We start from the raw sequence: 27996 nt of genomic DNA on the forward strand, positions 1-27996 counted from the left end.
CAACACAAGTTTCTCAAATGAAAGACAACATTGAGTTGCATTATGGAGACTGTAGGAAGTAAGTCTAAGTGTAAGCAAGTGTAACTCTAAATATCTATAGAGAACTCTTTTAAGGTTTGATTCACTGCTAATCGCAGAGCTGAATGTCCCAGAAGTAAATAAAACCAATCTGAATCGATGTAGTCCTGTGTTCAGCCTGTAGATGGCGATCCAGCATCAAGTTTAAAACACTGGGAAACATCAAGTATCAAAACTCTGCACTATACAGACTGAATATTAAGTCAATGACATTTCATTGCTTCATATTTAGGTTTACTATTTTAATCCATATTCACATGTAAACACACAAATACACATCCAGTCTGTTTAAACCTTAGAAACTAGAGTTGTGTCTTATATTTTCAAAACAATATAAAGCTGAGGTTCATCTGTTTAAAGTGTGACAACTGACATGTGTAAGAGACACACACACACACACACACACACACACACACACACACACACTCTGCTCACCGTGGTTGTCCGGCTGTTGTAGCGCTCCTCTCCGCCCTCCACGCTGACCTTGGTGTAGCTGTTGGGCGAGTTGAGCCAGCGCGTCTTCTCCCTCTGCTGTCGCTGCTGCAGGAACTTGAAGGGCAGCCGTGTGGCCCCGCCGTCCCCGTCCTCCTCGAACATGAACGCTGTGACGGTGGCGGGGATCTCCACCTCGCTCTTGTGCCTGGGCTTCTCCCGGATGATGGGGTGCCTGTAGGCGTAACCTGTCCTGTAGCCCTGCAGCAGGGAACGAGATCACACCTACAGTTTGCCTTCTTTGATCTGCAGTGGTTTGGTGTGTGTAGGTCCAGAACGAGCAATGACAAGGAAACAAAACCACATGGCCTCACAGGAAGATGATTAATCCATTTGAACAGGTTGTATATTTATGTGCCCCCCCCCCATTTTTTTTTTTTTTTTTTTAACATACTGCTGCAACATCCTGTTCACTCCATGAGGAACATTAACCAAAAGAGACTGAATTACACCAAATGCATAACTGAATTCAGCCCTTTTCTGAGACGTCTCCTTCCTGTGATGCCTGTTGAGCTGCCAGTCTCACAGTCAGTTATTGGAAAAGAAAGACAGAAACTGTGCTGTGACCGCATGGTTTCTGGCAGCACAGAGGACCGAGAGAGTCATTTCCTGTCTGACCCTCTCTCTCTCTCGCCCCTCTCCCTCTATCCCTCTCTTCCCCCTTCCTCTCTCCTTTTTATCCTCCTCTTTTCTTTTCTCCTCTCCCTGTTTCTGTCGCCGTCCTCTCACATGGTCCCACTTGTTTTTCACACATTTTTCCACGCTCGGCTTGACAGCGAAGTTCCGTTCTTTTCTGTTTTGTCCTTTTCCTTTTCATATCAGCTGCATGGTCAAAGTTGACCTTTCACCTTGAATTCATCACCACCTTTTTTTTTTCTCTCGACTGAGCTGTCCCACGCTTTTCCTGCAAAATCCTGCTGTATACTCAGACATGTCTACACATTCAGAGCTTGTCTCATATCTACACTGGTTGTTAAAAGGAGACGGAATGTGAAGCCACTTTATTTTCTCCCACGTCATTCTCATTGCTGTGTCCGGGTCTTGTGCCGAAACCCAGAACTTATCTGATACAAATGCTACGTTTATGAGGTGTGAGAGAAGAGAGGAGGGGATGCACAGAAACGAGCTGTTCAGAGAAGAGAGGGAAACAGGGAGAACGATGAACAGTGTAGGGTGAAAGATGGCGAGGGGGAGACAGAAATAGTGAGGCAAGGCGGACGGATGAGAAGAGAAGCTCAGACTGAGAGAGAACACACCGACACAGCTGCTGTCTGCGGTGACTCAAACCAATTTTTAATCATCACTCCCCGCTTCCTCAAAATGCTTTTTCCTTCCCTCCTTCATCCCCAAATGACTAATTGTGTCCTTCAAAATTAATCTCTCCATCCTCAGTCTGTTTATTGTAATGTGCCTCCAAAATAACATTTGTCAGTGTAACAGCATCTAGTACTGTTGTTGTTTTGCTCCGATCTTCTGTTGGTGCGTTTTAGATTTCTGTAGAGGGCGCTCTCTTTTAACTTAACAGTTGGAAATGTAAAACTGACTGCAGGGGATTTCATAAAACACCTTTCTGCATGCCAACAGATTATCACTATTAGTTTTAATCAGTCAGTGACAAATAAATGTCAAACAGATGTTCAGTTGTGTGAAAATGACTCGTAGCATCACTTCAATAAGCCACAATGTGCGAGGATTCAAGAAAGGAGAGAAATCTTTTGAGTGCCCTTATCTTCATGTTAGTTATTTCTACAATGATAACACACAGATGTGAAGTGAGGAGTGGGGGTTAAGTGTTTATGTGATATCTAGTCATTTAATGGGCCTGAGGCATTGTGATATACAGTATTTGTGTTCCCCTACCAGTGCATTTGTGCTAAATGTACAAATCTTCTCATGTGGACTCACCAGGTTGTCCAGCATCCTCATCAGAGACTCAAACTCCAGCTCTCCAACCTTCCACTTGTACTGGCCAGACATGTTGACAGCAGCCGCTGTGGCCACGGCGAACACTCGTGATTTGTACTTCTCCTGGTCCAGCACGATCAGGTTGTCCACGCCTCCAGCACAGGAGATGGCATTCACCTAAAGACACAAAGTAAGGAGAGCGGGACAAGCATGTGAGCCTCTGCTGAGGACTGATGGCTGATGAAACACAACACAGACAGAAAGGCCTTTTGTATCTCCCAACATCTGTGGCAATAGACCATCCAACTAAAATAACAACATATAGGAACGAACCATTATCCATGCACAAGAAAAGATGTCATTTTGTAAAAAGCAATGGAAAGACCCCCTCAATCTAAAGCTGCCAGAGCACCAAGGAAAATATAGAACATGACATACACAAACATGGTCGGGGGATTTATTTATAGAAATTAAGCTGGGCTTTGCAGGATGGATTAATGTTTTCTTTTGCTCGACCGTGGAGAGTCACTCAGGAGATTTGGTGTGCCTGTTACAGCCGGGGGACACAACAACATCTCTAAAATCCACCATATTTACAAGACACACAAGAACCCGACAGTGAGAGAAATCTCACACGTAACACAAACTTTAATTACGTCACAACATCTCTCATCACTCTGCTACAGCACAACACAAGCGACTACAGGTTCACGACTGAAAGTCTGAAAACTACATCTGCATCCGTTACAATACGTGAAATCTGAATGTGAAATATTAATATCGGCTCATAATTAATGCTGATAAATAACCAGTCTAACACTTATTCCTCCCTCCTGATCCAGACCTGCTGAAAACACTACACACTTTCCCCTTTGAGCTTTTTAACTGACCCCGTGAAAAAAAAGGGAGGACAACACCCTTCGCTAAATGCTGCTCTGGACCAATGTCAACGACAACACATTGGCTTCTCACTCCCTTCATCAACCGCCTAATAGCCTGGTTATAAGACTGTGTTTATCCAACACTGTCCACATGGCTCGACATTATGACTTATGGTAGCATTGTTAAAAAAAGTCAGAGTGGGGAAATGTGACGGCGGCTGTGGAGAGATTAGATTTAGAGGACAAGCTGCCGCCCTGCAGGTCTAATTCACGTGAACGAGTGGTGCTGGAATGTGCTGTGTGTGTGTGTGTGTGTGTGTACGTACCTGGATTTCACAGGCATACTGGGCATTGTAGATGTAGTGAAAGGCCTCTTCGATGGTCTCCCCAAGAGCAACCACACCATGATTCCTCAGCACCAAAACCTGCAACACACACACACACACAGAAAAGAGAGAGGTCCATTTGTCTAACTTAAGTTTAATATGACTGGAAAATTTTGCAACAAGGCCTTTAATTAATGAATAACCACCAAAACATTTCCGACTCCTTGTATCGACAAGGGCTGGGCCACTTGCTTAAAACAGCAGGACCTGGCAACAGACCGGCGGAGGAAATTCCCCTGAATTCCCAGAATTTTTTTTACCAGTTGAAATTCTGATGATCACTGATGATTTAAAAAGAAGCCAAGTGCAAGACACAGGGTCAGGAGGAGGTATAGAAGTTAACCCAAACACAGCAGACCTTCCAACAGGATGTCTGTGACTGTCTTGCTACTGTTTCCTGTTTGAGATGCACCGCACCCTGATGATTAGATCGTGTCTCTTTTGTGACTGCAAGGACAAGATGTAAAAACACCCTTACCTTGATTATTTTTAAAACTACTTCTAAATATTGAGTGGATTGTTCTTTGTTGACTCCTTGTCATATTTTTGCCTGCGGTCACTGAGTGTGGAGTTTGTGGATCAAAGAGGGTATCGTCATCGTTCATGCTCTTTGATTAACAACCCATCGGTGATCGAAAAAAAAAATATGATTCCAGGAAATCGCTGCACCCACCCCAAAAAAAGTGCAGCACATCAACTCCCTGTAAATCTATGATGTGTTATTTTTGCACTTTTGTATAGATTAAACAAACAGCGTGTAATGTGCTTTAGGTGGTGCTAATATGCAGATTTTCTTACCTTAGGACAGAGCCAAGCTACTCCTTCCTCCTGTTTCCAGTCTTTATGCTAGGTTACGCTAACCAGCTGCTGGCTGTAGCTTCATATTTAGCATGCAGAACTGTTCCTTTACCAACGATAAGCAGGAACACCTCGCTCAATGCCTGGTTTTCTTGGTTTTCTTACCTTTGCTGTTGGCCCCAGGGCTTTCTGCAGCTCTCGGCGCTCCTCCTGGTCATCCAGGCTGCCCTGGTAGTTGTAGTAGGCGATATCACCCAGGATCAATGCCTCCTGGGAAATGGGCAGGATGCCGCACTTCATAGATGACACCTAAAGCATCAGAGAGGTGAGAAGAGAGATAAGAAGCTTTGATGGGTGTGTTACAGCTCCTTCATTCATCTGAGTCTGCAGCTGATATATCCCTGAGATGCTTCTGTGTGAAGAATACTTTGAAACTGTGCTGCAGAGACAAGCCTCTTTCTTGTCATAAGAAATGTAATTGAATTCCTGCCTGCGGAGCACAGATCAAAAAAACCTCCCCGTAACGTTGTCTATTTGCGGATGAGTATTCCCTTTCAGTAGTGATGTCAGTCTAGTTCAGTGATATAATTGCACCAATCAAATTTCATCAAAGAACTTCAAAGAACTCATCTCATGCGGATGCAATATCTGATGTGGGGATCTGCTATATTAGATTCCCTGTAAAAAACGAGCCTCAGATTAACCAGGGCGGAGAGGTTCGACAGCCATTTGCTTGCAGGGCAGCTCTGAAAGGTGTGCAGTGAACTTACAGCAGCCGTGGCAGGAGTGTGCACATGTATGATGCAGCGTATGTCTGGACGCATGGAGTAGATGGCAGCATGGGGGCTGAAGCCCGCAGGGTCGATCCTCAGGTTGGTGGAGCCCTGCTCGATCACATCCCCGATGATGTTGACCTTCACCTGGGGGACACGAGGAGAGGAGACAGAGTCAGCGGACGCCGATTTAAATGTGGAGCCGGTGGATGTAAAGCGCCAACCGTTTTTACCCAGAAGCTTTTGTCTCTTTCCAAAACGGTGTGACGACACTCAAACACAAACTGAACGAGCTTATTGTAAGTTTGACAGCAGCATCATTGAGAGGGCTCTCCTGAGAGGGCAGGAATATAAAGAGGCTGGAAGAGCGCACAGAGACTTACTGTAAAACTAACCATGCCCAGATCAGTGTAATTAAATATACCCAGGCACTAAAGCACATCCAGAGACTGACACACAACCACATCCACCCCCTCAAACACAAACACAGAGCTGATAACCCTTCAGCATTACCTAAGAGGACATAATTATAAGTCAAAACCAATGCACGTGGTGACAGAAATCATATTATCAACGATTCCTCCTCTCCGCCTGCTCCTCTCCAGGAAATGAATTGGAGCATTACCAGGAAACGTAATACAGTCATAGAGTGGACATGATGTCCTTTACTATGACAACTTCATTACCAGCCAGTTAGCAGTTATTAGATTACATGAGGGGAGAGATGAGCGACGGAGGGAAAGACAGAGGCAGAGACCTGGAGGGAAGAGAGTTGGGTAACCGGAGAAAAACAGAGAATAAAGACAGATAGCTGGACAGAGAGCCTGAGGCATAAAACCTGAGGGAAGAGAAACAACAAAACTGAGTGCAGATGTCAGCCCTCGCAGTAAAACCTAATAACAAACAGAAAACCAAGCTTTACCTCAGACCTTGTACAAAATTGCCATCACTGTAACCACATGTTGTTCTGTGATGCAAACCAGAAGCTACAAGCTCACATTTCTCTTTCACTATACTGAGTCCAAGTGTGCGCTATCAGAACAGGAAAGGGCATCCATCATGTAGCCTGGGGCTAATGAAATACACCCAGTTCAGCTGGAGCCTGCAAAATATGTCTCTTGTGTTTTTTTTTTTGTTTTTTTTTCTGTTGCACTTTGCTCCGTCTGATAAACTGTGATCCAGGAGCAACTTTTAAAGCTGATGATGTCGTAAGGAAGGAGTGTGTGCAGTGGACCAGAAACCTGAATTAGAAATAACTGGCACATCAAAAATTCAATTCTGGTAAGATATGGAGAAGATCTTAAAATATGTAGTGACTTTTCTCTGAATCTTATCACTGACTCTAAAAAAAAAACATCCTTTCCTGGGAAGCAGCTTCATACCAGGACCATACCAACATCTCAAGGCTGAGAATGAGCCTTTTACTTTACTTTTTTTTTTTTTTTGGTAATTGTTATTTCTATACAGAATTATTAGCATATTCATGACAAACTTGATTTTAATTCCAGAAAAATAATAATCAACACAATTATAATCACATGGTTACTTACTCTCTTCCCATCCCCAGTTTTCATTATGGTTATCATTATGATTTTCTGTCAGATTTTTTACACCCTTAATTAATGTTCAAAACAACAGTTTGCTTCCTAAAATACAACGAAGTTATTCATTTTTGACACCTCATAATTTTGCTGAATACTAAAACACTTCCTTCCTGAGGACCAGCACAATCGTTTCCATTAAGTACTGAAAACTTGCAAGTGAGAAAAATCTGAACGAAACGCTTCAGATTCTTAACTTATTTCAAATATGGCATTTTGTTGTTTTTTGTATTCTTGTAGCGCTCACATAATTATATTAACAACATTACAACTAATGAGTTTGGCTTTACATATAAAATAGTTTTCTGGAAACTAGTGTGTTCAATTCAGGCTTTGTATTGGCACTGATAAATAAAAATATGGATCAAATCGAACACCAGGGTGGAGCTCACAGCTTGTTGGTGATCTCTGGGTCAACTCAGGCTGAAAATCCTGAGACACGTCCTGAGTGGTGCTCGGCCTTTTAACAGCCATATAGATGTTTGAATGAATGACTGTTTATTGATCGTTCACCCAGCAGAGGAAAGTGAATGGCACCAGCGAAGCGTAACTAACTACCGCCATCTTTGTCACAGCCAGCTGTCAGACGGTCAAACATCGACCGGGTTACATCACATGTCCAGTACAGTGTCAGTTCACCCTGTCACGTCCTTCAAAGTGCTGCTCCCACCCGCTGCAGCAGCCTGCCGGTCAAACAGCCCCACAGCTGAGAGGCCCCTCTGAAGAGCATAGCACTTCTAATTATAAAAAGATGCCAAAGGACGTGTCACAGGAGGAATCTGAAATGTGACTCGGTAGGATGCCAAGTAGGTGAGAAAATTTTAAAAAAGGCTCTCTTTGGAACATGAAATCCCTGAATTCCTTCAAGGATGATTCAGATCGAACAGCTTGACTTCTGAACTTCTGACACAATGTCGCTCTCTATCATTGCTCAGATTATGTTTAGAGCCGTGAATTCCATGAAATTCTACAGTGACATCAAACTAAACTAAAACCAAACTAAAGGTACCACAAGCACGGAGATGGACCGATCTGTGAATTTCTCCATGAACTCAAATGACCCCACCTTCATCTCGTAGGTCCAACAGAGACACAGAGAGGGAGAGGCAGATGGAAACTGTCCAAAGCCAACTTGCACTCCAGCCTTTCTCTGATGCTCAAGCCTCCACCCAGCTGACCCCAGCATAACATCTAACGCTCTTTACACTGGGTGACTCTTAATCAATCTGTTTGCTTCTCTAAACACTGGAACTGAGCCATGTGCAGTAACTACAGAGACCGCTGGATCGCACCAGGCCGAGAGAGAAGAAGAAGAGGAGGAAGAGAGGCACAGGGAAACACAGCGGTGACAGACTGGCATTAAAACACAGAGAGACTAAAATACAGAAAGATTTACATAGACTACATAATTTTGTTCCTTCTTCTGGCAGTTGCTGTGTTGTGGTCATCACTCTCACACAGACACACAGCAAAGATAGACATGGTCCAGACGCACAAACTATAAATACTCAGTTTTAGATAATGCTGCCTTGTATTTCTAATTCTGTACTTTAAGAATAATTTGTACTTTAAGTTGCTGTTGGCAAAAAGATTCATTTTGAGCTATTAACATCGGGCTTTGTTTGACTAGGTTTTAAAGACTAGTTAACAGTACTTTGGTTAACACAGTTAAACTGTGTTTTTAGCGCTTTGACTTTTCCCAGTGGCACCAAGACACCTAAAAGATTTCACACAGTTTAGTGAAAACAGCCTGGTCAATTTATGCTTCATTTGAAATTAGGTCTTGTAGGAAACAAAGCAACACTAACTCTAGACTTGTAAAATCTTTATGTTGTATATATATATATATATATATATATATATATATATATATATTTGATATTAATAAAAAGGTTATTATATTTTATCTATATTATTCCAAGCAGGTTACCAGCTGAACTTCAGCTGAGTTTCATTCGATATCTCTGCCTGCCAATAACTCCAGCAGGTCCAACAGTGAAATCTGTCTGTCAGCAGTACGGCCTCCACATCCACTGTCAAACCCACACCTGCAGCAACATTACACAGGTGTGTGTGTGCATGTTTGCACAGGTGCTGAAGATAAAGCAGGAGAGAAGCACAACGAAGCAAACACAGCAGAAATTAGAAAAAGACAGAAGATATGATCAAAATGTGAAGTGACTTTAAACTTTTGTAGGGCAAATTATGTTGAGGTTATGTGGCTTAGTTTGGTAAATGAAAATAAAAAGAAATATGAAGAACATTCAAAGAATGTATTACTATAGGGAAAGTTAATATTATTTTCTTACAGATATTTCATGTTTTTCATTTTTCCATTTCTGATTTCATAGATTATGCCAAAGTCTATATATGCACAGAACTGCACTCTAAAACACAAACATGCTTGTATGTGGTTGTCAAGTGAGTGACAGTGTTTTTCAGAATAATATAAATACACTTTTTGTTCATGGAAACGAAACCATTCACCTGTCTGGTCATACCAACCATATGTCATCATTTTAGTAAGATTATTTTTTTGTATGTCTATGTCTGTTTTTAATACAGAGAAACCCTAGTTGGTTTTGTCTTTTCAGCTTTTTGAGTTTGATACATTGGAATAAGCAGAAATAAAAACTACGAAAACCAGAGAAACAAGCAAGGAAAACAGACAAAGAGATAGAAACTGAACTGAAGGGAGTTAATATGCGAGGCAAAAAAAACAGGGTTGGCAACAGATAATTGCAGATCTATTGGCACAGCATACCCAGCGCTGTGACAACATGTGCACTCTTTGAACCGAAACTAGAGAGACAAACAACCTGAACCAGCTACAATATTTGCTGACTTGTTACAGGAAAGCAGCAGGCAGAGAGAAGGTAAAATGTGGTCAGACTAAAGTCAATACGAGTAGAATCAGTGACACTGAACATGGCAAACACATGTACAGAGAGTGAAAGAGAGAGAGAGAGAGAGAGAGAGAAGGAGGGAGGGAGGGATGTTGTCTTTTCTGCCTATGGAAGACCAAAACAATGAAATGTGCTTCATTTACACTTTATTCAATTCAAGGAAGTAAATTGAAGGAAGTAAATGGCTGATTAAGCAAAGTAGAAAAGCATTAGCCCTGTCTTCTGAAGGCCAAAACCTTAATACAACGAGTGCCGCTGTGGGCAAACAAACAGACAAGGACACTGACACAAACAGACATTTAAAGCCGTTTTATTTGTTTCAATCTAACGAAGCAATCACTGAATTCAAACTGAAGCTTTAAAATCCATTTCTGAATGGTCTCTGTGCTGTGGGTATCTTTGTGTCTCAATTCTGAAGCTACACCAACGCTTAAATAAAATAAAAATGTCTGAGTTATTTTTCTTAAAAAAAAGGAAGTTAATCTCCCATCTTTCACTTGTTACAAATGTATTCATTTTATAATTTTTTATCCAGTCTAGTGAAATTAATTCACTTTACTTGCAAACGTGTTTGTTGGCCTGCTGGAATAAAATGACGGCTCATTTTTCTTACCAGGTTTGATGCAGATGCCTCAGCGAATGACAGTCCTCTGGGGATGATAAGGATGTGGTCTTGCTCTTTGCTGACCCGGCCCTAAGAAAAGAAAAAAGTCAAGTCACTTTTTTTTTTGTTGTGAAACGAAAAAGATTCAAGGAAAATGGCGACTGATCAGCTGATTTTGAAGAATCAGAATTTGGACAATGTCTCTTAAAACTGACCCACCCTCTCCATTCAGAACACTCAACTTATATTGAACCATAAATCTCATTAAATCAATCAGCATATCTTATTGTTTTCATAAACTGTAGCTGTCAACACTTGTTACTCCTCACTCACTGTGATGTAAGAGTTGGCGAAGTGCGCCCAGCTGAACAGGTCCACCAGTCTGTAGAGACTCGCCAGTTTACAGCGCGTCAGCTTCTCGCCTTTCACCATCGTGGTGGATTCCACTCCGTACATGTCGTTGATGGGAGTGACCATCCCCAGACCTGGGAAAGAGCAGGAAGGAGTAGAGTTAAAATGAGGAGCTACTAATACAAAAAAAAAGAAAAAGTTTGTTTTAAGATTGGGTGATATTATATATTATTGTATTTAAATCTTGAACAGGTTCAGTTCAGATGTGTGTTAGTTGACATACTCTACCGCGGCGACATTTTCCACTAGTAATCTTTAAAGTTACGCTGGGACTCCTGAGAGCAGCAGTGACTGCAACACAGGACCCCTGCTCAACATCTGCATTTTTATTTAATGATGTACTGTTTCTAACACTTCTGGCTCCGTATCAAACAGATGACTAATTTACACATTGAGATGCTCGTAACAACACTTCATCCTTTGAAAATTTGTTTACTGCCACTCCTCATCAGACTCACTCATTATTGGGGCATTTCAAGGAAGAGCTGAACTGAGCTGCTATATTGCCTCGGACATGTAATTCTGTATTAGCTGCGCATTCCAGCGCTCTGATTGGAAACAGACTTCACATATGGACTCCTGGACAGAATTCATAAAGGATCAAAACCTAGAGAAAAATGCACGGCTCTTCCGGAGTCTGGGGTTGGGTCCTCTTAGGGTATTTATGCCCTTAAGTGCACAAAGCTCAAGTTTGCATATGGATCTCCTCTCTTTTTGTTTTTCAGCACAGCTCAAAGTGGCTGCACCCTGGGCAAGGGTGGCATGTTCCTCTAAATGTTAGTGTCTGGTTGCCTGGGGTAACGGGCCGTAGCACCGTGTGTACTCACTGAGGGGGGAGGTGTTGAAGCCAGCCACCGAGCTGGCCATGAAGAAGTCAGCAATCTGTCTGAGGGCGAGCAGGCCGGTGGGGTTGTTTCCCTTCCGCTGCTGCTCCTGGATCAGACTTTCCAACTCCTCCTTGAAGGCCTGGGGGAAAAGAGAAGAGAGAAAGAGTTGAGAGAGAGAAAATAATGTGACGCAATGTGTCAAAAACTAGAAATATAACCCTCGGATTTCCCTAAATGCATTTTGGAAAGCAATATTTCAACACCAAGAAGGCTATTATTCAATTTATGATTTTTAAAGCATGGTCATACAAAATGATGTATGAGCTAGGATGCTTTGATCAGACATTATATTGCTTAAACAGTGAAAAAAATATATTTATTTAACTCTAAAGATGGAGTTTCAACTTTCTTGAACTCAGATTAAAAAAAAATAATAAAAAGACAAGAATGAGAGATGATGGCGAGACAGATAAGGGTAGGGGGGCGGAGAGAAGAGGGGATTAGTGGTGACAGAGACGACAGAGTAAAAAGATGTGGGAACATTTGGAGAGACAGGAAGAGTGGGAATAAAGAGAGGAAGAACGAGGGAGACGTGTTAATCACAGATTAGACGTGTTCCTCGGGTGTCAATCTGAATCGTCCTTAAAGGGCTCTATGAAGCTGGATCACGATAGGCCAGCTGCACAAGAAGCTGAGTCAGGACTGGCTGTGTGACCAGCTCACAGCATGCATTATGATTGGCTACTTGAAGTGACTGGAAGAGAGCGTGTGTGTGTGTGGCTAATCCTCGCGTCCAGACTACAGTCATCATCTGAATCCACAGACACAATACACGACATGCTAACATGCTCTTATGCAAGACCGGAGATACACACACACACACACACACAGCTGGATGCGTTACATCATATCAAACACTGTATGATTTAATGCTTTCACTTTCCTTCCAAGTAAATGTTCCTCACCGTGCAACAGCTCATAAATCAAATGTTCAAACAGAAATCACAAGACTTCTCAGTTTACATCAGAATCGACGGACTGTCAGCCTGCACAGTGGTGCCGCAGGCTGTGTAACTACTGCAGACATGTCATATTCATACAGCTCCAGTCAAAGCCAGGCTGCAGCAGGTAACAGCCGACGAGGTAATACTGTATGGATAGCTCCTGGTAATCTTAATAAGGTTGTTAACTTCTCAGGGGGCACACTCACCTTTCTCTACCGGCTAAAGTAATTAAAGCTATGACCAGTACAGAGGATTTTCAAGCCGCAGACCCAAACAGTGCAATACAGTGCAAGTATGTACCAAAGCTACGGTTTTGAAAGTCTGAGATGATATCACTGAAGCAGGAAAATCCATTTTTAACCATTAGGCATTTACAAATGATTATTTCTGGGGCCATTTTGCCTTTATTTGACAGCGACAGTGACAGGAAATGAAAGAAAGATGCAAGAAAAGTCCACACCACGTGTCATGCTCTCATCTGTACTTTTTGTTTTCTGCATTGCATCTTGCAACTTGTGGATAACGAGATCATTGAAAGAGATCTGTTAATAAATCATTTGTCACGTGTTAAACTGTCCAGTTAATAAAACTTAAACAAAGCCCTGGCAACCAATTACACATTTGTATTTTTATCTGCCCAAGAAATGAAAGCTTTACTGCAAAACAAGAGACCCTACGTCTAAAATCTTATTATCTGTAGGAGAACTCACTGAGCTTGATAATACAAATGATTTCCAGGAGTGCTCAAGTACAGCCTGGTTCTGAGTCAGCTATCGTGGTTTTAAGGCATAATCTGACTCAGACTTTCTTTTGAATGTTGACTCAGTTTTTCCTGAACATTTTAATTATATTTCCACCATCTGGTCCACCTTCCTATCTTCCATCGTGCGCTACAAACATTTGAAGGACTTAATATTTTCTCTTGGTGTAACTCAACTTCACTTCATCGTCTGAGTTAACTGACAGTTTCTGACACTTCAGCTTCCTGGTGGAAATTTAAAACCAGTCATTGCAAAACCAGCACAGTGTGAGTGAAAATAGGCCGTGACACTGTTTCCATGTGATGACTCCCCTACCAGGGCAACATCGAATATTCATGCCTTTACTTCATCTCAGTGCTTATGCAACAGTCAACATATTCCCAATAGAGCTGTGTCTGTGCACAAAAACATCTCTGACACTTCACTTCCTCTTGCCTTTGCCCCCCCAAGTCTCCTCCAGTCACCCCAGGGGACGTTCCATTAGTGTTACGCGGATGGGGTTGGGGCCTTTGGTTTTATACCAGCGTGGGGGTGTTTTGTTAAAACTGGAGCAACCCCAACCACCAACCCACCCTCCGTGTCAGGACACATACAGCCCCAGAGTACCGCTGGTTCTGAACCCCAGCCAAACATTCCTCCGCCGCTAATGGCGAGGTTGCTCTGGCAACTGGCCTGTTGCGGATGTCTGACAGTGACGGGTCAGGGTTTTTTTGTTTTTCATTTGTTGGTGCTGTTGTTCTGGATATTTGTGCTTCAGAGACTGTTGTTGTGCCATCACACTGACATTGGAGCCACAGTGCTGAAGACACAGTTTAGTGGAGCCGCAGCACAGACGCTTGCAGCTCGGGCAGATTCAGTGAGACTCGACTAGAAAGGCCTTTGTTTGGGTTTGTTTTGGAGGATTCTCACGAGCTTGACGTGGTCAGCTGGCCTGACACTGGTTGCTCTTACAAAATGTCAACTAACTTGAACCAACATCGCATCAGTTGGTGCTATTAAACCTGCATTAATTAGTTTTTTTTTTTTTGGTCACTTTGGGTTCAGCAGTACACGTTAATACAACACTGACCTATTATCACCTTTTAAGTAAATATAGTAACTTGTTAGCTAACAGTTGCCTTTTTACATAACCAGCAGCCACAAAGCAACATTAGCATTTATTGAAGTCATGTTTCTAGCCAACTGTTGAACGTAAGTCCAATATTTACTCTGTTTTAGCTCTGTTTTTTTTTGGTCTCTACTAACTGCTGAGGGAAAAATCTGCTGCCAAATGCTCCACTTTGTTCACCAGCTTGTTGGTAACCTTCCCTATCTGTCATTTGGCGCGGGGCGGATAGTGTACATCTGGTTTATCACAGGTTTTTCACGGCGAACGTAAACTGAAACAGTGAAGTTACGGAGCTGTAAACCAAAACAATCACCTCAAAGACACTAAAAAGCTCTGTAGACCTGCGGGGGGCCTTTACAGTCATTTGATAATTCTGTGGTGGGGTCATCACTTACAGCAAGCCTTTTCACCCCTTTCATACATGCACGCACACACGCGCACACACACACACACACACACACACACACACACACACACACACACACACACACTAGCAGGCATCTGCTGCTTCCCAAGAAGATTATAACAGCAGGGATTTGATTCCCATCATCTAAACAGATTAATTCTGGGGCCTAAAGTGGATTGTATCATTAATATTAAGGCAAACCTCCACATCTGCAGCAATGAAAAAAACATCACACGTTAAGTGTGGTTTTTAGCTGCTGTGGGGTGCCTTCTTGCCTTTTTACTTTTTCTTTCTTTAAATCACATCCCCACTTCAACCCAAAGACAGGAAGTCTGGTGACAAAAAAAAAAAAATCAAATTACGTTGTTACAGTTACAGCACATTCACCCCTGGAGTGAAAAATAACACATCTTCTTCCCATGACTTTCCCACTTTGTGATGAACAAATGTGATCCAATCAGAGAAATGAGGAAGTGTTTCTGTGACTGCTCCAAAATGGCAGAAGCTAATCTTTCAAAGTGGAACTGCAGCGGTCTTCAGAGTATTAAAGTCGACATGCAGACTGGAGCTTGTCCAATTCCTCGGTGGAGGAGACAAAGCCTGAGAGTGGAGAGAGAAGTAAAACAGGGCCACTTACATAAAGTAACAAAAAGTTGATCTGAGAAATCAAACACTCATCCATTTGAGGCACAACACAATCAGTTTCTGACATTCTTTATCTTAAAACTGAGTCTTTATTACGTTACTACATTGCTCCTTAGAGGGAATTTTGTCTTTTGGTTGCTTACACTGTGCAGTCTGGGTGATCTGTAGACGAGCTTCACTGTCAGGGTAACTTAGGAACAACCCATCAGGCCCAATACGTCCTGATAAGAGTACTTCATCACTACTTCACTGTTTGGTGGGTGCTGAATATAAATTATTTTCGGTTTGCATGTTTTGGGTCATCTGATTCATGTCCTCTGAGGGGATAATAGAAACTTTTCTTTGCCCTCTTACTGTAACAGGAAGCTTCTAGCCTTCCAAGAGCTTGTGTCATCGGATTTCCAGAGAGGTTTCCTTTTGTTTTGATTCCCTTGTTTCTGCTGCAGTTGTTGTTGCAGATTCAGGTGAAACTAAAACTGCTGTACACCATCCTGTGGGAAAGGAAGACAGGACCTTTTATAACTTTGTCGGAGCAAGGCCTATGCTTCACATCTGTTCTTTTGGCCTGGTTGGTTTCAGCATTATGTCACAAACACACTTGTGTGTGCTCATGTGAAATTACACTACTATGGTTTCATTTGACTCACTGCGGAGACTTTAATTAAGAACATTTTAAAAATGTGCAAAGCAAAGCAGCTAGTTTGTTAGTGTATAAAGTCTACGCTAGTTTTCACCTTATATGCATGAACACTGTTTTCTGTTCCCAGTCCAACAAAACTACATCATGTTTCACCGGGACGAACATAAGCGACCTGCATTTTTAGGCGTCTTGGTGATGAATTTAATCAGAAATGACTGCAATGAAACCTCTTCAAAGATACTTAATGTGAAAACACTCTTCTCAGAAAGACAGACGACAGATAAAACACGCACTCACACACACAAGCCAGGTGAGTCCTGCAATTTCAGTCACAACCTCCACAGTTATGTCAGCACAATGCTGCTCTTTCAAGCTGCCCACGTGATTGTGTTACAAAGTAGGAGAGTGTCTGCCTGCAAGCTTGCCAATGCTATTGATTCCCCCCACCTAACCTCACAGAGTGCGTCAGTGAAATTGGTCCCCGACTCCGACTGCAGCGTCTCCCTGCTCTGCATAAACTCTCTGCCCTTTTTCTTGAGGGATGCACTTGTTCACCCCAACAGAAAGTGCAGGAGAAGCTGAGCACAGATCATTTCTACTGATAAAAAACTGAAGTGTATCAGTGTACGAGGATGACTCTGTATTATACGTGTGGATGCATAAACTGACAGTCGCTACTAGCTGCTATTTGCCACTAAATTTAGCCTCATGTGTAAAGCTACCACACTCACTGTGATCATTCTTATGTGAGGCAACATGAGGCCAGGCTGGTCGTGACAGAATGAATGTAGCTGATTGCGGAAAGACAAGATTTTATAATGACAAGGCAACTGTGTTTAATGTGGATTGGTAACATCATGGTCGATATTGGATTTGCTTAATAAGGTCAGTTTGGCACTGATACCGATCTGGCATATTGGACTGGCACATCTCCAGTTGCAAATATGTTCATGCACCGGTTTCAACAAGAAATCTTTCTTTACTTTTATTTATTCTTAGTCACTAAAACATTTCTGTGTCTGGTTGATCTCTGTTACTAGTGTAAGGCTTGTATCCTAAGCACCATGGGTATTCCTTTGACTTCTGGCCTATCCTTTTGAGGTTACACATGAGCTAAAGTGGACTTAGTAACATTTCAGTCTGTTGCCCTCTAATCCTGAGGGTACCGCTCCACTGCTGGAGGAGATGTCGTGAAATGCCAAAGTTAAACACGGGCTCTGAGAGGAAAGACGCTGGTATTAAAAAGTCTCTGGAGTGAGTTCAACCACTAATGTTCTATCAAATTAGCCCTTAGGACTCTAAGAAAGAAAAAGGGAAAACATAATAGAGAGCAGCCATGACATTTGCCTTGCACGAGGGGGTTCTCAAAAGAACCTGCCAAAGCACCATAAATTATCCACTTGTGTTCTCTGGCAAGTGGGAGGGAAGAGGAGAAAATGTGCACTTCCCCTGAAAACCACAAGTCTAGTGCAAATGAGGCTGAGTAAATTTACCACTAAGTAAATCATTTCTATGGATGATGAACAAACTGTGCCACACGCTGAAGAAGTAGGAGAGGAGGAAAACCTAATAGCAGGGGAGAGACTGAGATGAGCAGAGGTGCAGAAAATAGAAGCAGCATGTGGAAGCACCACTCAAATTCAATTTCATCTGATTTAATCTCAAGCTTCTAAGGTCTTTTGACCTTTTGATTTTTTTGGGTCGCAAATAGAGACACGGCAACCCAGTTACCCGCAGTCATAGAGAAATACAGAAGAAAGACAGGCTTAACCGCAGAATTTAACAACAAATTAATATCATGATTTTTCAACTGTGACATCATGAGACTTGGATTTGCAGCCAAAGTCTGTATCCAAGCTCCTTCTTGGACATGAAAGGCAACAGAAAAGTGCCTCAGTGTGTCTCACAAACCACCTCAAGGCAAATTTCAATCCTTGCATGTCATACAAAACATGACTTTCTTCCTTCTTTGTGTTAATTTAAATAGCCAAAAAAAAGTAATGTTAAAGCAGATTGATACACGTATTAACCAGAAGTTCAGTGAGGGAAAAAATGATGTTCCCTCATTAACTGCATCCCAAATTTTGAGTATTTTATGCTCTATCTCCTATAAAAGAGATAAAAACACTTCCTGCTTTCAGCAGAAAAATCCGGTCAATATTTATGCCTGTGTTACTCCAGTAAACGCTTGAAGGGACTCTGCAGAATATGTGTTTGTTACATGTTTTATGTGACCTGAAAACTCCTTAATTGTTACCTTCTCTCCTTCTACTTTTAGTCTTTCCCATTTGTTGCCTTACGTTGTCTCTAAGCGTATTGTTGTTGCAAGCAGACGATGGAAGTGACTACATGATTAAAAAAAAAAAAGACACTGAAAGGGTTCAAGGTTCACCTTTGACTGACTAAAGGTAAACACGGCTGCATGAATGAGGCCAGTGGATGAAGTCAGCTGAGTTGATGCAGTCCCGCCTGGTCTATATTGGTCCGACTTTAAATACAACCTGCCATCTGAGCGCTAGAAAACATGTAATCTCCAGCCGCCACTAGCCCCATAACACTGGAATCAAAACAAACAGAGAGAGAAGGGAGAGAGAGAGAGAGAGAGAGAGAGAGAGAGAGAGAGAGAGAGAGAGAGAGAGAGAGAGGCTCATGTGTGGACATCCAGCTGGTGACAGGCATATTGTTGTTTTTGTTGTAGCTGCAGCAAAGGACTGAGAAGGATGGAGAAGAAATAGAAATGACAGGAGAGAGAGACGTAGGGGGAGCGAGCGCACGTGTTACCGTCCAGCTGGTGACACACACACTCTTGTTATTGTTGTTGTTGTAGATGAATATGAGTAAATCGGCGTAGTGAGGCCAACTGTCCTGATGTGAGGGATGCAGACGCTCTGTGGCCCACTGGGAGCCACCTGTTACTGCTGACTGAGAGCTGGTTGGCCCGCGTTCAAAACCACATCAAGCGGGGGGGGGGGGGGCATACACGTGACACTGCACGACCGCAAGTTTAACACACAGAGCAATAAGCAGACGCTCACAGTGTGGTGGTAAATAATGACGCTGAGTAATCTATGACGTCCAGTTGGTGAAATAACAGTTATTACAGATGACAACAAACAGCCTCACTGAGCTGAAACCAAAGGTAATTAGTGGAACATTGTGTAAGAGAGAAAAATAAACGGCACAAAACGACACTTAAAGCTGTATTTTTTTTAGGTGTTTTTGGATGTAGCATAATGAGCTGTATATATAACGCCAACATATTATCACCTCATAAATGTGTATGACTAATGTTAGCAAACAGTTTCCTCAAGTTCATAAATCCATCAGACACATTATTCATTTTGAACCACCTGATGAATGAGAGACCCACAGTTATTCTCTATTTAGCTCTGTTTCTGGTCTGAGGGAAATATCTGGCCCCACTATGTTCACCAGTGACTTTGTCCATCTCCATTTTGTTGCAGGGCAGGTGGAGTGGAGTGGGTTTTATACTCAGACGAACGTGAGTGATGATTCACAGTGCAGATAGATATTTAACCCACTGTTGCTATAAATTATTAATTAGAGTGGCTACAATAAAATTAAATAAAATGTTATGTTTTTCTTAACTGAATCCTCATTAAAACATTGTAATTTACTGCACTGTGACATCCACCATGAGTCAACCCAGTACTAGAACTGAGAACCAGAACATGACTTGAACACACCCCAGAGAACAGAGCCAATTCTTTGCTGGCTCTACAAAACAAACTAGCCAACCATCTAAAATAGTGTCACGGTGACGCGCAATGAACAGTACAACCTGGATATGTCTGATACAACTCCTTGTACTGGTGTTGTCAGGCTCAGTCATTTGCTTTTGGACTGACTGATTCTTGAGGTTCAGCAGCCTGCCTCTCTCTCTCTCTCTCTCTCTCTCTCTCTCTCTCTCTCTCTCTCTCTCTCTCTCTCTCTCTCTCTCTCTCTCTCTCTCTCTCTCTCTCTCTCTCTCTCTCTCTCTCTCTCTCTCTCTCTCTCTCTCTCTCTCTCTCTCTCTCTCTCTCTCTCTCTCTCTCTCCAACATGCTGAACTGCTGCTGATGAGGATAAACTGTAGCGGGCTGTGTCCGATCAGCTCAAACCACCTATCTGTCCGAACCCGACCTGAGTCTGACCTGACCTGAGCGAGTGTAATCTGAGGCACTGAGTTTCTGTTACCCTGTCACACGGTTGTTGTTACCATGGTCACAGCTTGCCCCTGATTACACATGTGGTCACCTGTCAAAAGGCCGACGTGACTGAACCCGACCCGCACCCAAACATTGTTTCTGAATTTCTGTATCCACCCTTCAGTGCCAGATGCACCACAAAACATACCAGTGATGGCTGAGCCCAGACAGTTGATGGGGGCCCGACTGCTCCCTGCAGTCTGCACAGAGCAGGGCCCTTAAATGTACTCACTCATTTGCTCACCCTTAACTGTACTTGTGGTTCTTAATCACAAACACACAAGGACAGTCACACACACACACACACACACACACACACACACACAGAGTATCGAGTGGAAACCTGCATCAGCAGCACCATGCTCCTGCCCTTCCAGACATCTGGCACAGAACGCACCGTGCCAAGTAAACCACACTGGGCATGTGCAGAATGTGGATCACATTTAAAGCTAAAAAAAAAGAACGGACCAAACCACAGAGCAGCCACTACCCAATATCACACACACACACACACACACACACACACACACACACACACACACTTCCAGGCTTGTGTTACTCTACTTGTGAGGAACGTGCATTCAGGAAATTCATTGCCTCAGCGACATCTAACCTTATCCTTCACCTAACTGCAATAAATCTGTCATTGCTGACTCTAAAACCGTCAAAGTGTATTTGTCACTTCAAAGTAGTTCAAACTACAAATGCACACAGACACACACACACCTTGCATTGCCACAGGTAAGATCCCATAGTAAACAGAGAGGAGCACTTCAGTCAGAGACCAGCCTTATGTCAATAGTGCAGAGTAAATATTCCCAATACTGTGTAGGCTGAACTGAAAGGCAGAGGGCTTGTTGTAAAATCTCCACACAGGTTGATGCAACTGTTCAAAGGGCACAATAAAAAGAGTGAGATAGACATGGCTGTACTGTCTTCACTATTATTAAAAGACTTAGGTGCAGAGATGCAGGTGTGTTCAGGGCCAAAGGGAAAACAAACTGCTCCAGATGTATGAATAATATTGAACAAAGTGCTGCCTATAGCTTGTGTTTTGTTTGAACTCCTCCCTGTTATCATCACTATCTCTGCACTGCATTCAGAGCCTGGTGCGTGAAGGTTGCACCCAACAACAAACCTACAGCAACGACACAATATCACCACAATTTGCCTTTACAGTCACTGAAATGCCTAAATAATTCATGTGTGTGGTCCCAGTGTGGCTCAACCCCCTAACTGTACCTTCAAATGTCTATCATGTCGGACTAGTAGAGTGACAGTAATTCTCAAGAATTCAGCCCTCCAGGGAGGGAAAATCAACATTACTTGTGTTGGCTGAAATTTGCCCCGTGCTCACCGAGTTGTTTATTTCAGCAAAACCTGACCCAGCATGAGAGCCGCTGGCCTGGAGGGCACTTGGAGAGCTCCTGCAGTAAGCCTGAGCGAGGGTGTGGTAGCTGGTGGTTATATTAGGGTTTTAGCGGGCTGCTGACTCCTGAGATACTGTGGCCAGTGTCACAACATTAGCAGAAGCACAAACACACAAGCACATGTGATGAAACCACACACTGCTGTGGCTTCTTTAGAAATCACTTTGATGACAATGGACGGAGGGAGAAAATGGGAAGTGATTGCCCAAACTATTCGTCAGTGGGGTGAAAAGTTCTTTGCTTGCACAGAGTTTTCCATTCGGTCTTCTGCAATCTTGATACTCAGCTGTGGTTTCAATAAGCTGGCTGTAGCTGTAGCTGTAGGGATGAAGGAAAATCTACCTGGGAGACTCCCTGGTAGATTTCCCTTCATCCATCCATTTAGTGAAACCGTCGATCCAGGAGCTGTACACAAGACCCACCGGACCCAGGTGATTTTAGCTGATACTATTACACTGTTCTTTAACAGCCACTTTAGCAGGTAACGAACCAGCATGTGTAGCTGCTGATCTCCTCTAGAAAGTAAGTAATTTCACATATTAACCCAACTTTGATGCCTAAAATTGACACCTATCCACTAGCCCAATCCATTCAAGGTAAGAGGAAAACCAAAATGTGTTTTGCTGCCTTGTTTAATTGGTTTTCAATTATGTAAATGAATATTTTCTGCTTTTAAACTTACGGGGCTCTGTAGTATCTGTGTGACACGTTTCTTCTGCTCCAGGACGTTGAAGTCCTGCCGGAGGTCCGGCGACATGTTCCTGGCTCTGATGTACTCCGGATCATTGACGTTGACCCGGTCAAAGTAGCGCTCCTTGGTCCCTCCTCCAGACGGGGGAGGGGTTGTCACCACCCCCTGATGGTTGTCCGCACTCATGCCTGCTGCACCTCACTCGCTTGTTCTATGGCTGCCGCTCTGACTCTCACCTGAGAAGAAGAAAACCAGGGAGGTGGACATGTTAGAATACAAATCACATCATTTCAAAGGCAGGAGGGGAAATCTTAATATCCACCATAATAGAAAAACATGTGCGCTTAGGTATTTTGCAATATTTCATAGCACAAGTGGAGCATGCACCAGGATTCAAAGTAAAGCACTTATAACAATGCGGTATGCAGATAACGCAGTCATCCAGATGCAAAACAGATTTGCCTGTAGAAGGCCAAATGCAAAGTTTAATTTTGATGCTGCCTTATTTCTACTTCAACCAACTCCCATGCAAACAACAAAGCCTCCATTGTAGACACTCACATGGACACAACTGCACGTAGGCATCAGCCAGGTCGCAGTGACACGCCACCCTACAAAGCGAACGAGGGGGGACAGGAGCAGCTTTGTTTTTAACATCCAGGCCTTGACTGGTGAGGTGGTTTACTCCCACCGTTCATTCGCGGGTCAGCTGGCACAACAACAAACTTTTTTCAGGATGCAGGAATTGTTTGAGTAAAATCAACAAGTGTGACTGACCCTCTAAATCCCTTAATGTGTGGCCAAGGAACACAGCCAATAAAAGCAGGAGGAAATACATTTGAAAATATGCCAAAGTTTATTATGTTTGTGAAAGTGTTGACTTTGTGATAAAGCGCAAGAAAAGATGGATTTTATTTTCACTTAAGTGCCAGCTGTTAATGACCATCTTTCAAAAAAATAATGGAAATTCACTTAGTGTTTTTTTTTATTTTGCACAATTTAAAATACACATAAAAGTGAAAAAGAAAACGAATGGCATGCAGTGCAGGGAGAGGAAAAAGCCCGAACTGGCACTTGACCGAAGACACCAAAAATCATTCACTTGTTCTTTCACCAGTGGGATAACTTCTTCTCACATCTTTAAGATAAACCAGGCAAACACACAACAAAAAAGATGAGTTCACAGGAAGAGGCAGAGAGGCGAAAGAACATATAGAACTGCATTCTCCAGGATCCCTTGCAGCATGGCTGCAGTTGTAGTAGCGGACCATAAGCTGGTGGTGTATTAGGGAGAGGCGGGGCTTATGGGATCTCTACCAGATGGTGTCTTGGCTTGAGAAGCAGAGGAATGAGAGAGAGAGAGCAAGAAAGAGTTTAAGAAAGGGATCCCGCTGCTTTCAGCCCTCAAAAGCACAGTGGTCATCTAACAGCAGGTGGGCTGAAAATTTAGGGCTTCCTCTGCCAGAACCGTCTCCTTCTCCCCTTTTAACCTTTTCTGCTGTTAGCTTGGTGTGGTGGGAAACAGGGAGCTGGAGAGGTGATTTGGTCTGACACACGCTGCTAAGCTACTCATTCAGGTCAAATGCCACTTAAAAAGACGGCTGAGATTAGTGGAGAGAGACACAGCTCAGTGTGTAGAGGAGACATCCTCAGACCAAACAAGCAGCAAGTTAAAAGAAATCCGTCCAAGTGGTTGAACAAGGACCCTGGCCTGTAGCGTGTTTAGTGGGTTTTTTATTCACCGCTTCTTCCTATGGGATAAAAACCACTTTGCAAAACCACTCACTTGACATTCACATTATCGCTACTGCACCAGTTTAAAGTTGTAAAAAAGCCAGCGATACAATTCAACTTCCCTCTTTATAACTTATTTCAAACACAGGTGTAGCTGGTGGAATTTATTCCATGTTTTCCAGTGACATTTCTTAACAGGAGACGAGTTACGCAATATCATAGACCTTTGATTTACCCCAACACAACCAGTGCTCAATGCCTTGCTCACAGTCCAGCGGTATCTCAGTGGATTTATCACTTGCTTTTTCCCACCTGAGAATTTGAACTAGTAACCCAGTCCCTCTTTACAGATGCTCTCCATATTTTTTTAGATGTGACAAGACCCAGACATACAGTAAAAACACTTTTAGGAAGTAGAAGGAATAAAAGCAAACTTACACATATAACTTGGCAAAATCTCTGCCTTAATAAATGCAGAAATATCAATTTAAACAACCGTCATTTCCTATAAGATGTTATCCGTAAACCAGAGAATCCACTGGGAGCACAGGAAACCTCTTGCTCTCTACCTGATCCCCCTACTAAAGCTGTGATTTATACTATGGAAACCGATAAAAGCCGCATGAAAAATCCTCTTTAATTGACGGCAGCTGGGCAGTGCAGAGTTATGTAACCTGATACTGAATTCATCCTCCTCCCTGAACTCTTCTGCTGACTGAGAGGTTGTACACCGAACAGGTAAGGATTAAACAAAGACTAAGACACACTGCAAAATACTGGGTTGGTAATGGGAAGCAGTAATATTATATGTGATATGCTGTAAAACTGAAGGCTAATAAGTGATAAGATGATCCAGTGCCAAACTCTCAAACTCAGAGCATAAAGTCAAAAATACATCTGAGGAGGTTGATTGACAGTTGGAGCTCATTGGTTGAATGAGTGGAATTCTGTGTGGCCATGTGCAACAGCTGTAGGCTCACCAAAATAAAGTTACACCCCCCCCTCCAAGCTCTAAACCTTCCCTCTCAGTACACCATCCCATCCCTGCTCTGTCACAAGACACAAACAAACTCCAGCAGCAGTCCCCAGCATGAGTCCCCCCCCCCCCCCCCCCCGTTCCTCTGCCTCTTTCAATAGATCATTGTCCCCGTCCCGAAGCCTCTTGGTCTGGTCACATCCAGAGAGGTCGACGGTTGGGATGTTTGGGGGGGTGGAGGGCGGAGCTGTGGTGGTTGTGTGTGTGTGTGTGTGTGTGTCTGTGAGTGGGCACAATTAATCTGAGCAAGAATGAAACCTGATCCTTGTATTACAGCATCAATGTTTATAATTCAGATTTCATGCCTCACGGCAGATGCTCGTTTGTGATTTGTTCTCATGCTCGTTTGCGATTCGTTTTAAACACATTCAAATTCCACAACAAGGCCAGAAGTTCAGACTGAGTGGAGTGACCGACGGGAAATTTGAGACACGACTGCCCTTTAAAGATACGACATTAGAGGACAGCGCTTTGCAGCCAATGATTTCAGCTCCATTAAACTAAGACAGGCTGTGTGTACTGAGGGCCGCTAGACTGCGACCACCGCTCGAGGCAAGGTGAGCGCAACCTCTCACCCCGTGACCTTCAGTGACCCTCCCTCCCTCCCTCCCTGTCATCCATGTTGAGCAGCTCAGAAGCCATCTTCATCTGTGGGGAAGCTGTGCATGAACACTTTCTCGTCTATACACAGTTACTTAAAGAGCGCCATAAAAACCAATCACTGCTTTAAACCGAGGGCTGCTTAACGTGTTTTTGGTTACTCTGAGTTACCGATGAATAGTGTGAGTCATGGACACGTAACCTCCATCTAACCTGGTCTTAACCTTCAGACAACAATAGGCTGTTACTGCATGAGAGACACAGATTTATCAAATACCCTGCAGGGTTCTTTAGGACTACAAACATTTATAAAGTGCGATAAGAAAACATTCTACTGCGGCTGCAACTAAAGATTGTTTTCTTTAGTGATCTGGTCATTTTTTTCTCATGTAATTGATTAATCAATTAATGGATTAAATAATAATTTAATCCATTAATTAAAAAATGGATTAAATTAAATAAAAAAAAAAATGCTCACAATTAAGAAGCTAGAAGATAATGAAAATATTTTCTGATTTAATTTCTCCCAATCAACTAATTGATGAATCGACTTAGTACTAACACATGCTTGCAATTATGTGCTGACATAACCAAGTGTTTATGTGTTTTAAATTCGTTTTAGGCTGAGAATGTTTACATGCGTCAGTGGACGGACACAAGTCAGGGCATAGATCACATATTAAATTACTTAATATTGACGCGTTCCCGTCTTTTTTTATTTCCCTCTGATAGAATTACAACTCCTCCTTCATCTGCATTATGGGAGCTCAAACTATATCTTTGATGCAGAGTGCTCACCCATAATGCCTCAGTAGTCCTCTGACATTTGGAGCTGGATAAGAGCCAGCCACTCAGACAAAACACAACTCTCCATCTTCATCTGATGACAGCCGGCTAATCTGGAAACCTATGTCGACTCATGTATCTGTTGCTGCATCTCTTTGTCTGGTCCTGTCTCTCAGGTTTGCTACATCTCTCTCCATCTGTCTCTCTCATTATTCTGTGACTTTATCTCTGTCTTCACCTTCTGTCCTTAAAACTGCACAAAAGAGACACGACATATGCAAACTTTGTAGAAAGATACAACAAATAAACAAAAAAAAAAGTGACAATAATGCTGATTAATATTGCAGGCAGTCAACACAAAACACCCACCACCAGCAACCACCCACTCACTCGCTCACACCTCATATCTATATCTTGCCTGGGGAAGCTTCAAAGCGTGGCTGCTTGAGTCTCTACGAGCTGCTACCCCTAAAAATAGATGAATAGCCTTTTGGGTTGTGTTTCAACCCCAATGGCAACAATACCAGGAAAGAATCTGTACGTAGGCTAATTATATCCACACACACTGTAAGTGGCAGAGTGAGAGCACACACACACACACACACACACACACACACAGAGGAGTAGGTGTGTACGTGTCTTAACACGACAGCATGACACATCTCGCAGTGAAACTGGAGCCAAACGCTCGGCAGCTTACAGATCCACCAGCGGCTTCACCATGAGACGAGGAGCAGCCCTCTCCTGAGCCCACCTACGTGCAAGCAGTCAGCGCTGTGTCTCCACCTCACACATTGAAGCGTCTGATTGTAGTTTCTGGTGTTTGCTCATTGCGCAACATTGTGTCAGTGGAGCAACTGCTTCTTGTGCAGGTTGCAACACACAAAAATCGTATTTGTATATGTACATTCATTCGAAATGACTTACTTATATATTCAAGAAAAGTAAGCTGAAGACTAACTCTTGTTGCTGCTGTGACCCCAAATCTCTCACTTGTATCTCCCTTTACATGCAGCTTCTGGTGTTGCACACATTAGAGATAATAGCCAAAGCGGATCTTCTCTGGGGCTCACACTCGCTGCACTGTGACTGCCAAGCGTGTTTATAGTGCACGAGTGTGTGTTGGCATGTGTGAGTTCCCGGGCAGCTACACTAGCATGGAATTCCCCTAAAACTACACATCAGTTTCAGGGATGGTACTGTGGTGGGAACACCAAACAGAAGACGAGCTGGATTCCTATCAACAGAAATGAATGAGAATAGGTTTCCTAATACATATATATATA

General features: G+C 42.9%; 1 protein-coding gene across 14 annotated transcripts in view; it reads right to left on the bottom strand.

Moving 5' to 3' along the window:
- The window catches only part of add3a (adducin 3 (gamma) a), a 98631-nt gene that overhangs the window by 10485 nt on the left and 60150 nt on the right, over positions 1-27996 (bottom strand). For all 14 annotated transcript variants that reach the window (XM_071503227.1, XM_071503218.1, XM_071503223.1 and 11 more), the window contains 9 exons: positions 22546-22790; positions 11663-11801; positions 10758-10909; positions 10434-10514; positions 5311-5460; positions 4706-4849; positions 3683-3781; positions 2476-2652; positions 514-771 (listed from right to left, as the gene is read on the bottom strand). In XM_071503227.1, the coding sequence (XP_071359328.1) occupies positions 514-771; positions 2476-2652; positions 3683-3781; positions 4706-4849; positions 5311-5460; positions 10434-10514; positions 10758-10909; positions 11663-11801; positions 22546-22740 (1395 nt within the window). In that variant the 5' untranslated portion in view covers positions 22741-22790. The remainder of the gene's footprint in view (positions 1-513; positions 772-2475; positions 2653-3682; positions 3782-4705; positions 4850-5310; positions 5461-10433; positions 10515-10757; positions 10910-11662; positions 11802-22545; positions 22791-27996) is intronic.

This window comes from Trachinotus anak, unplaced genomic scaffold, assembly GCF_046630095.1.
Source record: "Trachinotus anak isolate AG129_WGS33_773 ecotype Australia unplaced genomic scaffold, CSIRO_AGI_Tana_v1 ptg000019l, whole genome shotgun sequence".
NCBI classification, from domain to species: Eukaryota; Metazoa; Chordata; class Actinopteri; order Carangiformes; family Carangidae; genus Trachinotus; species Trachinotus anak.